Source organism: Pseudorca crassidens, chromosome 10, assembly GCF_039906515.1.
Source record: "Pseudorca crassidens isolate mPseCra1 chromosome 10, mPseCra1.hap1, whole genome shotgun sequence".
Classification (NCBI taxonomy): domain Eukaryota; kingdom Metazoa; phylum Chordata; class Mammalia; order Artiodactyla; family Delphinidae; genus Pseudorca; species Pseudorca crassidens.
Window position 1 is genome coordinate 83,935,668 of NC_090305.1, and position 12,015 is coordinate 83,947,682.

The following is a 12,015-nucleotide window of genomic DNA, read 5'->3' on the forward strand; positions in this document are numbered from 1 at the left end:
ACAAATCACAATATTCATTTTTTCTGTAATCCTGATTTAACTATTAATTTTGCTTCATGGCAACAATCGTCTATCAGGTTCTTCAGTAGAAAATTTCTCAGGCTTAGTCCTACAGTTGGCCAATTATTAGGTAAGTCTGGACTACTATTCTAAACCCTGCAGTTATACAGAAAAAAATAACTCCAAGAGGGTTAACTATTGTGAAAATTTTAACCTCTGGTCTTCAAAGTCCTACTTCTTTCCGTGAGGACATAAAAACATCTGAGTTTCTGACGGATTCCTACACTTTAATGGGCAGAAGACAGCCACATTACTGACAGACACCATGAACTGAAGCCGGGAGGTAGATGGAATGGACCCACAGGTTCAATGCCATGCTTAAGTCATTAAAAAACCCCGCTAACGGTTCCTAAATTCGCCACCTGCCAGGGAACATTGGAGATTTTTAGATACTTCCCCTCCTCTGCCTGGGGACTTTCCTCCCACCTCTCCTCCCTCCTGTCTCAAGACAATGCCTTCAGCCTTTGAAACTGCATCCATTGTAAACAGCTCTGAATATTAACACAGCCCAGAGCCCTGCTCTAAAAGACCCCCAGGGTTTCAAGTTGCAGTTGCTGAGGAGGGGGAAGGTCCCCAATGAGTTAATATCACCAAACTCATTCACAAGTCGTTGAAAATCAGGCCTGCTCATGAAACTTGAAGTCTTTCAACTTATGGGGTACGTCAGAGGAATCCCTTTGAGTTTTAAGCCAACGACCTTGGTACCACAAACATCCTTGACTGCTTATTGAGCGACTTTCAATTCTACGAATCCCCTTCCCAGATTTCCCTCTCTGGTGTCACTTTTAAAATAACCAATGGCTATTTTAAACAACCTCCTTTCCCGGATAACAGACCTTCCGGGCTACAGCAGGTGCACAGAACTGGGCCGGGGGCATTGTTAAGTCACACAAAACCCTAGTAGCTCTCTCGCATTCCTGTCCACTCTGAAAGAGAAGATGCTGAAAAGCCTTTGCACCAGGGAGACACCTCTGCAGAATGGGGGAGAGGCCCTTTCATTGTGAGCGTGGTGTTTGAGGGAGAGAAAAAGGTCAGCCAGAGGCCATCCCAACGTGCTCAGGGAAGGCTGAGTGGGGAACTCAGGCCAAGGCATTAACACGGCAGGGAGAGAAACTTGCGGCCCCTGGAGCAGGGCTGGCGGGCCCGCGCATCCGGACATCCACTGGGAACCAGCTCTCATTACTCTGCACAGAATCGTCATCTTTCTGGAGATGAAGAATTACTGCCGACAATACATTCAAAAGTCCAAAGGTTGGGAAATCTGGTGACCCAGTGTAATTCCGGAAAAGGAAAGCACGCTTTTTAACACAGTCCCTTGGAAAAGAGGAGCAAGAACAGCCCTGACGTACCCTAAAGGCAAGAGGCACCATGGGCCAACACAGTTCATTTGTATTGGGCCCTGGGGGTCTCCCGGCACTTCCTAATTTCACAGTCCTCAAAAATTAGATTTTACGGCCATAATTTCATATCAGAGGGACTTAAATCCTGTCCCTTAAAAAGGCAACCAATTTCATTTCCCAGACTTCCACTTAACTCAAAAAAAGTGTCAGAAAACTCTTAACAGATAAGTGCTCCATCATGCAGGGGAATTGAGGCCAGGCTTGTGACACTTGTTGCAAAGAAAAGGACTCTGAGCTCAGACTAAAGCTGCCCAAAACTTTAAAAGCACTTGCACTTTTCAGATTTTCTCTCTGCCCATTACCCTGTGTTCGAAAGGGTCCCTATTCAGAAAAACGCTTTGCCCACCCCCACCAATCGGAAGATGCTCATGGTGTGCTGAGTTCTTCTTAAGTGATACAGAGACTCAAAGAGGAAAATGGGCAGAAGAGAAGACCTCGGGGTAATCCAGACAAGAATCTACTTCTTAAAAACACACACACACACACAAGAATCTCAGCTTAGGTTCTGGAACAATTTGGTCATCTGCACTTTAAATCTAATTTGCATAAACAGGATGGAAAATATTTTCCAAACCCTTAATTCACAACACCCCAACACCTGGGCCTTCCAGCACAGCTGTAAAATTTGAAAGACAAAGGCCCTCTATGCTTCCCAACTACAATGGCAACCACCAAGGGACCTGCGTTTATTTTCTAATGTAATCATAAGCACCACTTTGGTGCCCAAACCAACAGAGGTTCTATTAAGTCACCCAGGTTCGGTACTGCAAACACGAAGGGAGACAAAATACAAAGAGACCCAAATCAATACAGATGTCTTAATGTGACTCAGAATAACCACACTCGGTGACCTTTAAGGGATGTCCTTGCTTCCGAATGCCATGTCATCTTCCTTCCACACTGAGGAGAATCATTTGTTCCTCCTCCAAGGGCCTGCCTGCCTTCCTATCACAATCCCATTAGGCCATCATTGAGCTAGCTGCCAGACCCTGTAAGCAAGCAATACTGTGCTCAACTTCATGCCACAGACAAGAGTCTAAGGTACATTGCGTTTAACGCGTCTTAAAGAGCTTCTGAAGCCATGCTCTCCAAAATAATTTCAAAGAAAGCAAACATCTGAGTTCTAAGAAGTTCAACTTCTTCTAAGGTTCTGGGAAGTTGGAATAGGGAGTGGCAGTGCTGGGAGCTATTTATGAATGTGCTGGTTGGACAAGGCCAATCGCACCTACGTAATGGGACGGCAAACTCAAGTAATGGCTCAACTACTACAACTATAAGTTATTGTGTTGAATAAGTTATCCTCAGGCCCTGGGAATGAACGTACTTTCCTTTCTCCCAGCGCCACTCCAGTTCTGCTATTCAAACCGCATTTACATCCACTATTAAAGAGTTTTACTTTCCTTATGTGGGGCTTAGGAGCAACTCCAAAATTAGATGCACTGTTTACAAAAGCAAAAAAAAAAAAAAAAAAAAAAAATTCCATAAAGCCACAGGTTCCCTTCTATCTCAAACCCACAGCCTGAAATTGTTTGAACTAGCTGCAGTAAATCTAGTTCATGGGGTTATAAACTAGCTCAAAGCATTTTCTAGACACAATGGACTCGGAGGGTGTAAACGTGGTGAAACTATAAGGTATTTTATTATATTATAGACAGAGACTTTCTCCCCTAAAGTCTTACTGAATCATAGCCAGGAATATAAAAGATATAAATATCCTGATGCAAAATTTAGACTAAGACTAATGACTTAAATGGAGAAATCTGAAGTCTAGGGAAAAATAAAAACACATTTGCTTGCTTTTTCTTTAATCAGAAAAAAAAAAACTTGACAAACATTTTTCAAAGGATATACATTCTGTACTGAATACCACATTGCCACATACTAACCAGAAGCCATACTACTCATATCTTAAAATCGAATCCGTTAACACCATCATCAGTATAATCAAGCCTAACTGAAGCTCAAAACAGCCAGTTTGGTATTTACTAATCATCAGCTGTGTGAGGAAAAGAGAAAAGACTGCAGTTTTAAAGGTATTTATGACTTGTGAAATGTCACTCCTTAGGCAGACAGAAAGCCCTCCAAACAACCAGTAGTTTTGCTCCAGAAATTAAAGGGCAAGGCAAAGTGGATCTTGTGGCCACAGGAAAGTGAAAACAGAGGACACCCTGTCCTCTCCAGGAAGCCACCACTTCTGAACTAAGTGCCTTCCCCACGATGCCACTGACACCTGGCATTGGGAGTCAGTCTTCCAAAAGGTGAACACCTAAGATGTTAGTCTGATCCCACCCACGTGATTTAACTTTTTAAAAAACTAAGAGTATGTAAAGGAAAACCCACAATACCCAGGACGACCACAACTAAATACAATACTACCTAATGACAACGCTGGGCTCTATCCCCCACTACCTTACACAGCCACCACCTGTGTTAAAACCCACACCTTGATCACTGGTCTTCCCTAAGGGAATTCCAAAGAAACAGCAGAATACTGAAGAGAAATCCTACACGTAAGTCAACGGTCCAGTTGCAGAACTCTGTAGGACTGATCACTAGTGACCCATGTGCAGCGTGGTCCAAGTTAAAGATCTGTGCCCCGCTCTCAAAGGTACAGGATCTTCACGTCAGAAAGGAATTAACTTCCCTTCTTTCCCTTCACGGCAACCAGATTCCCAGACCACATGTTCTTAGATCAAGCCACAGGTGTTGGTTAAAACCGGTGTCACCAGTTTTCTTTCTCTTTTTTGAGCAGTGAATGTCCCGCCTGAGGTTACTACTGTGCCTCTTCTATATTCTAGGAAAGATGTCCAATTATTCAACTGAAAAGCAGAACTATTCAACCTAGGCCTCTTCTGGAAGGTACTAACAGTTCTGCAGAGATGTTAATTACTGATAACTGGACAGCATTTTGACTCATGGACTAGATTTGTCAGAAATTTTTAAAGCCTATGACATTCTACCATGTTTACAGAAATCTAATGTGGTGGTGTTGTTGTTTTCCTGCCAAACCTCCTGTAAGAAGTGTCCCACCAAGTCCGGATAGGCCAAAATCTGGACAGCACAGAAAAGAGCCTCTTGCGGGTAAAACACACTCTGCTTAAATCAACCCAGAGCCTGGCACGCTCTTCCAAAGTAGCAATACTCCAAAACTAATTTGCACCGTTTATAGAGGAGAAATGCTAGAGGATGGGCCCCACTCCACTGGATCGTCAAGCCCAATGGGTCCCCTAGGGAACAGACAGGAAGGGTCTGGAACACAGTTCCCTAAAATGCCAACCAGGTGGAAAAGGACCAACTTCCAGCAGTCACAGATCTCCAGGAACTCTCAAAGCCCGATAACTCAGGGGGTCCTCCAGGGAAGGGCTCAGAGGATGTCCTTCTGCCCCGGGCCTGAGCCAAGTCGGGCCACCAAGGTCCCGGGGAGATGAGGAGGCGGCTACACACACTCTCACTAATAAATAATGTAAATGGAAGACTGGAGGCAAAAGTCACCTTCATTCATTACCCACTGGAAGGCCAAGCAGCTCAGACAACAGAGAGTTGGGTTACAGAAGGGAAAAAAAGAAACACCCGGGGACCCCCAGACAGACTTCCTCACTCTCTCCCCTCCAGATGTTTCCCACTCTCCACCCACAGACATACAGCCTCACCTCCTGACTCTTTACTCACGTTCTCTTACCTCCAGAATCCCACCCACTCACCAACTCCCAGATGGCCTTCAGGAGCCACGCTCACTCACCTCCAGACCCCCACGACACTTTCTTCTCCTCCAGAACCTCAAGACCCACACTCGCTCACCTTCATACCCCAAATCCCACGCTCGATCACATCCTTCCCCCCACGAGGTACACTTTCCTCCTCCAGATCCCCAAGACCCACGCTCGCGCACATCCAGATCCTCACGAGACGCACGCTTTTCCCATCCCGACTTCTTCGCACGCACGCCCTCTCTCCTCCGGACCCCCAAGGACCACCACTACGATCCCAGGCGAACAGTTTTCCCGCTCATTCAACTTCACATACAAGCAACTCAATCCGCACCCCTTTCCCGGGGAAACACCCCTGCCGCCCCGTCCCCAAGTGACAGCGTCCCGGGGCGCGGGGAGGACGGAAAGGGCGGCACTCACAGGCTCCGCGTCCAGACGGGCAGGTCCCCGGGCAGCGCCGCCAGCCCGCGCCCGCCGCAGTCCAGCGAGTCCCCAGCGCAAGTGCAGGCGGCAGCGCAGGGCGCCCGCGGGCCGGCCGCGGCCGATGCGGGCTCCAGCCGAAGTAGCACCAGCAGCAGCAGCAGCCAGTGGAGGAGAAGACAAGGCGAGCGGCGCGGGGCCCCGAGCGCTCGCCGGACCGGCCGCGCCATCTTGTCTGGAGCGCGCAGCGAACTCCCGGCGCTGGGGCTGCGAGGTCCGGGTCGACCGCAGGCGCGGGCGGGCCAGCGGGGGCTCCGCTCAGCACTAGGCTCCGCGCCGGGACATGGCCGCCGGCACAAGTTCTCTCTGCGGCGGCGACTCCGGCGTTCAGCGGGCCCCCGGTGCCCGAGCCGCTCCGCAGCGCCCGCAGGGGGCCGCGAACCCCGCGCCCATCCGGGCCGACCCGCCCGTGCCCGCTGCGAACCCCACGGATCCGGGCAAAGGGTGCTTGGCCGGCACTCCTCGTTCTCCCGCCGCGCTCCTGGCCGAGCTTCGGAGTCCCCGTGCACGCCAAGTGCCGCCGCCGCTGCGAGGAAGGCGCTCAGGCTCGCAGCCGGAGCTCTGCGCCCGTGGGCATCTTCCTCGCCGCTACGAGCGTCCAGCTGCAGACTCCGGGCTGGACGGCGCGGCCAACCCCGCACTGCTCCAAAGACCCGGTGCGCCTCGCTGTCCCAGCGCCGAAGACAGAGCGCGCGCACGCAGTTCCGGGCTCCGCACGGCTCCTCCGCTCTGCGAGAACCCCGCACACTTCGCAACCGAACAATCAACCGCTAGCAGCTCGCCTCCCCGGGGCGCAGCCCCGGCCGATCCCCGAGGCCCCGCCCCCAGCCGCTAGCCCTCGCACACCCCCTGGGCTTCTTGCCCCGCGGCCTCCAGCCGGCCCACGTTGGAGGCTTTGCAACAGCGCCCCGCCCCGCCCCCCGCCTGCTGCTCATTGGCTGACGGGGTCCACGGCGGCCAGCTTGGACGCCCATTGGAGCTCTCGCCATGATCCCGCCCCTCCTGCCTCTCGGGCCACCCCGCCCCACTCTCTTTTCCCACCCAAGGTGTGAAGGGCGGGGGACTGGGAGGAGAAAGGGAGAGACGGCCTCCGGCTCTTAAAGGGGACGTGCTGACTGATGATGGAGAAGGGGGATGCGCACTGGGGAGAGGAGGAATAAAAGTATTCCCTCTGCATTTAATGGAGGGAAGAACGTTGGTAAAGAGGGTAAAGCCCCCGCTTTGGAGCGGTCTGGGCTAAAAGTTTCTTCCCTCCTTCCCAGACTGCAAACAGGGCCAGCGATTGACAGCAAGTTTACACACCCATTTTCCAGATGCCCACTAGGAGCAAAGATGCAGATTTAAAACTTCACTAATTTCCTACTGATGGGGGCATCTTTAGTTATTTTATTACGGGTGGCCGCCTTCCTCTCTCACAACCTGGAGCTCTTCTCGGCTCCTGACTTGTTTTTGACCTCTTAAATCCAGCAATATGTCCTCGATTACCAAAATGAATGTGTACTGCATGCAGAAACCGAATCTCAAAGGTGTACACAGTCCCACCCCCACCTCCGCCCTGGTGAATCGAAGGGTACTCCTGGAAACACTCCAGCCTTCGACAAAGGGGTTGCTTTGTTTGTTTAAATCAGAGCGTTTTAAAGCCAGTTTTCAAGAAGCAGTACATCGAGTACTCCTCAGAGACAGAGTAAAAAGGCAACTAGTAATTGTTACAAAGCTACTAACTTTGGCTCCTACTGATCCGAACATAGTAACCAAGTGTTAGGACAGTGTACTGAAACAGTAAAGCAGGCGCTGCGCGGGGACACACACACACACACACACACACACACACACACACTGCAAAAGTTAAAAAACTAGCACAGTAAGATATATAGCTGCTCCTATCCGCGTTTGGGTTTGCTGGTGTCTCATGCCCCTTCCCAAGAGTATGCAAGTCTCTAACATAACTGAACACATTGTCAGGAAAATTAAGCAAGTCATGTCTGTTGAAAAACATCTGTGCCAGCAAATGAAATCTGACTTCTGTGTTACAGAAACGAAAGGGAGATGTTCCTCTGAAAGAAAAAAAATTTTTTTAAGGGTTTTGTCCCATTTTTGACACATTCTAAGGGGTTGCTTTAATTGAGATGTTAAAATTTCCCTCAGTCATGAGAGCACCTCTTTTCTTTAACCAAAATTGGGTTTGGACTTGGTAGCCAAGGGGTTGCTGGTTTCCTTTCTTTTTATTCCCTCCTTCCCCTCTTTATCCCCCTCCCACTTCTGATTTATTATGCTGTCAACTACTGGTCCCTCATTTTTTCCTTCCTTCCTCCCTTCCTCCCTTCCCCCACCCTCCACATGATCTCAGTAGTAATGCCCAATACAATGCTCAAATATGTGTGTAAATCAATCCAAATGTGATTCCCAAGAAACATTATCAGAAAAAGGCTGCGCCTGACCCATGCTACCTAGGGCTTTAACCAGCTTTTATGTGTCATTTGTGATCCACATTAAACATATACCTTCCACCTGGACAAGAAGCAGTATATCTCTGTTGTAATGCCTTTCGGTAAAATAATAGTAATAAGAGGAGGGATGGGATTTAAATGACCCCAAATTGGTGTAGTCCGCTATGTCAAGGTTTCTTAAATTTTTCAAGACCGAAGAACACAAAACAGTAACTTAATGCAGAATACCCACGAACATTTCTTTAAACGAAACTGTCAGACCTGCCTTGCCCCACCTCAGATGAAACAGCATTTGCAGCAGAAATAAAATGAACTCATTGAACCCCTTGAGATGTTGACCTAAAATTATCTTTCAGCTTTGTTCCATCATTGATATTGTAAAATGGAAATTTATTGTCAAATGTTTTTCCAAATGCTTGTGGGTGCACCTGTGAGATGCTTCCTTGGAGGATAGGAGGATAGGAGTTGAGAATCAGCAAGGTAAAGATGTGCTCACAAATCTAAATCAGCCCCTGTGGTCTGGTTACCACGCAGCCAGAGAGAAGGATACCAAAACGCAGGAACACTTGCAGGGACTGGGCGCCTGAGCCTTGGCAGTTCCCCTTGTCTACAGCAGAGCATGAAGTCATGTCTGCTCCCCATACCATGTATGGAAGTTTGCCCATATACTAGCAACCTGCTTGTGACTGAAAGGAGAGTGTGGGCTTGGAGAGCTCAGGGGAGAATTCACCTGTGGCCACAACCTAAAATCACGAAGACCTGAATGACAACAAGGGCAAGTTTCTAAGGGAGTCTCTGTCCCTGCTTATAAAAGAGCAAGTACTGGTCCATTCAGCACCAAGTGACAGTTGATTTGGGCATTCTGGGTCCTCATTTTCCTCCACTGCCATTTTCCCAATTTTAAAGAGTGACTTTTTCCTTAAAGGGGTCATCCAGAGAGTTTTTGGTTTTCCCATTCATTTTAATCTACCAGACACCAAACTCCAGGGGCCAGCATGGACTCAAATCCCCCTCAAAAATCACTGCAGGGCTCCCTCTTAAAAACAGAAGCTCTAGCAGTTAATCATCCTAAACCCACTGAAAGAGACAAACCCCAAATCTAAATAGCCCGAAATGACCAAGCAGGAGACAAGCAAATGACAAAATAACAAGAAGGCAGATTGATCACATGGACTTTTTTTTTTAACACAAATTCCAAGGGACCGAATCATGGTGGTTTATGACAGTTCTAGGTGGTGATATTTGATGGTTTTAAAGAATGCTGAGATTCAGACATGCTTTCTGTAAGAAGAGAGTTTACACCATGTTCAGTACATGAAAAGACCACCAGGGCCGTATTCAGAAGACCTGGATTCTAGCCAAGCCTTGTTACCCATGAAACCTTTGCCCAGTTATTTCCCTTCTTGAAGCCTCAGTTTTCTCAAATGGAAAACAAGGAGAATGGTACTTCTGACCTGAGTACTAAGACAGTTAAGGAAGGATCCATTTTGATATAGGACCTGGGGGGCTTTATCAACTGTTTAGGGCGACATACACTGAAGGCTTATTTTTAAGGTATTATTGAATTTTAACTCTGAAAAAAATTGAGGGTCCAGGTACATACCATAGATGGGAAATCTTTTAGGTGTTTTCAGCATAGAGGGTTTTTCCCCCCAGGCATGCCACAAAGGGTTAATAATTACCTATAAAACCCCTGAAGACTTGCAGGGTGATGACAGCCCTGCTTTGAGCCTGTTTTGTATCTCTCTTCCAAGGAAAATAAAGCTGTGTACTCATTAACTCCTTCCTCGTAATACTCCTGTCAGTGACAAGGATGGGTAGACAAGGTAACAGACGAAGCTTACGAGTCCAGAGATGGAATATAAGACGAGACAATTTGGAGATTTCTCTGTTCCCCATCCCAACATTTTCCCTTTGGTGGAGGTGGGGAGACGTATGCTTTATTGTGCGATCTCTGGCTACTGGAATATTGGTCACTGCCCAAACGGTGCCAGGCTGCAGTCACTGCACGTCCACAGCAAGAATGGCCGATGCCTGAAGCTTATCTGGGCCCCTGCCAGTGTCCCCTTCCATTCCTACAGAGCAGCATCAACCAGGGACCCCAAACCACTGGAGTCTACCTTCTAACACAAACTAGACCCTGCATGCTTGTTCTTGCAATTTTAACTGGTTCACTGAAAGAATAAAGAAAAACTTTACGAAAGCTAGGAGCATTTCAAAATTCTGAGATTCTGGAGCGATGATCAGTGTAAGAGGCAGCCTCTTTGCTCTAATGATGAAGAGAAGGGTAATTACATCATCACCAGAAGCTGTACCTCTCACTACCAATCAGCTGCCTTTCCAGTTATCACCTGGAGGCACACGTGAAAGAGGAGGGGGGCTGGAAATCAAAGTTTATGCTTTATTACCAGCAACTCAGAAGCAACACCTCAATGTATAGAAAGAACAGCACATTGGGCTTCCCTGGTGGCGCAGTGGTTGAGAGTCCGCCTGCCGATGTAGGGGACACGGGTTCGTGCCCCGGTCTGGGAGGATCCCACATGCTGCAGAGCAGCTGGGCCGGTGAGCTATGGCCGCTGAGCCTGCGCGTCCGGAGCCTGTGCTCCGCAACGGGAGAGGCCGCAACAGTGAGAGGCCCGCGTACCGCAAAACAAACAAACAAAAAGAACAGCACATTTATCATAACTTATAATAATAATTTTCATGAAGTCATATACCTTATATTTTTCAAAGCAAGGTCACATCATAACAACAGCTGTCATCTACAGAGCACTTATTCTGTATCTGTCATTTGGCAGAGTGCTTTAGGTACTTTCTTCATTGAGGTAGAAGCTGAGAAAAATGCTCGAGGCCACACAAGCTAATAAGTAATGAGGCCAAGATTTCAAGCCGTCTCTGAGGACACCAAAGATCCGTTATGACATTTGAGCCTCATAAACTTTGAATATGACAGTTATTTTTTATAATTAATTAATTTATTTTTATTTTTGGCCGCGTTGGGTCTTTGTTGCTGCGGGCAGGCTTTTCTCTAGTTGTGGCGAGTTGGATCTACTCTTCGTTGTGGTGTGTGGGCTTCTCATTGCGGTGGCTTCTCTTGTTGCGGAGCACGGGCTCTAGGCGTGTGGGCTTCAGTAGTTGTGGCACTCGGGCTCAGAAGTTGTGGCTCGTGGGCTCTAGAGCACAGGCTCAGTAGTTGTGGCACATGGGCTTAGTTGCTCCGTGGTATGTGGGATCTTCCCGGACCAGGGCTCGAACCCGTGTCCCCTGCATTGGCAGGCGGATTCTTAAACACTGCGCCACCAAAGAAGCCCTGACTATGACAGTTTTTTGTTGTTGTTGTTGTTGTTGTTGTTTTGCGGTACGCGGGCCTCTCACTGCTGTGGCCTCTCCCGTTGCGGAGCACAGGCTCCGGACGCGCAGACTCAGCGGCCATGGCTCACGGGCCCAGCCGCTCTGTGGCATGTGGGATCCTCCCAGACCGGGGCACAAACCCGTGTCCCCCTACATCGGCAGGCGGACTCTCAATCACTGTGCCACCAGGGAAGCCCCCAATGACAGTTATTACTGTTCCCACTCTACAGATGAGAAAGCTGAGGTTAAATGATGTGTCAAGGTCTCACAGGGTCAAGAATAAGTGGAACCTTAAATCAAAGTTCCGTTTCAACCACCATCACACACATTTTACATTCAGTAGATGTCTTAGGAGATGGGTCATGACGCTTGTTTCTCAAGGATCTTGTGAGAATGGACATAATTTCTTTCCTTTTCCATACTGGTGAATTGCTTTTCTGAACTTCCTCTCTGATTAATAAGCACAAAATTTTAAAGATAAATATACTGGCCTTTTCCTCCACCATACATGGCAGGACTTCTATAATAATAAAAGTTAATCATTACTGAGCACTTACTATGCGTGAGGCA

At 48.2% G+C, this 12,015-nt stretch overlaps 1 protein-coding gene across 1 annotated transcript in view; it reads right to left on the reverse strand.

Moving 5' to 3' along the window:
• The window catches only part of LRIG1 (leucine rich repeats and immunoglobulin like domains 1), a 119,023-nt gene extending 113,206 nt beyond the window's left edge, over window positions 1-5,817 (reverse strand). The window contains exon 1 of the mRNA XM_067755122.1: window positions 5,588-5,817. Within this exon, the coding sequence (XP_067611223.1) occupies window positions 5,588-5,817 (230 nt within the window). The remainder of the gene's footprint in view (window positions 1-5,587) is intronic.
• Window positions 5,818-12,015: the final 6,198 nt, after the last annotated feature.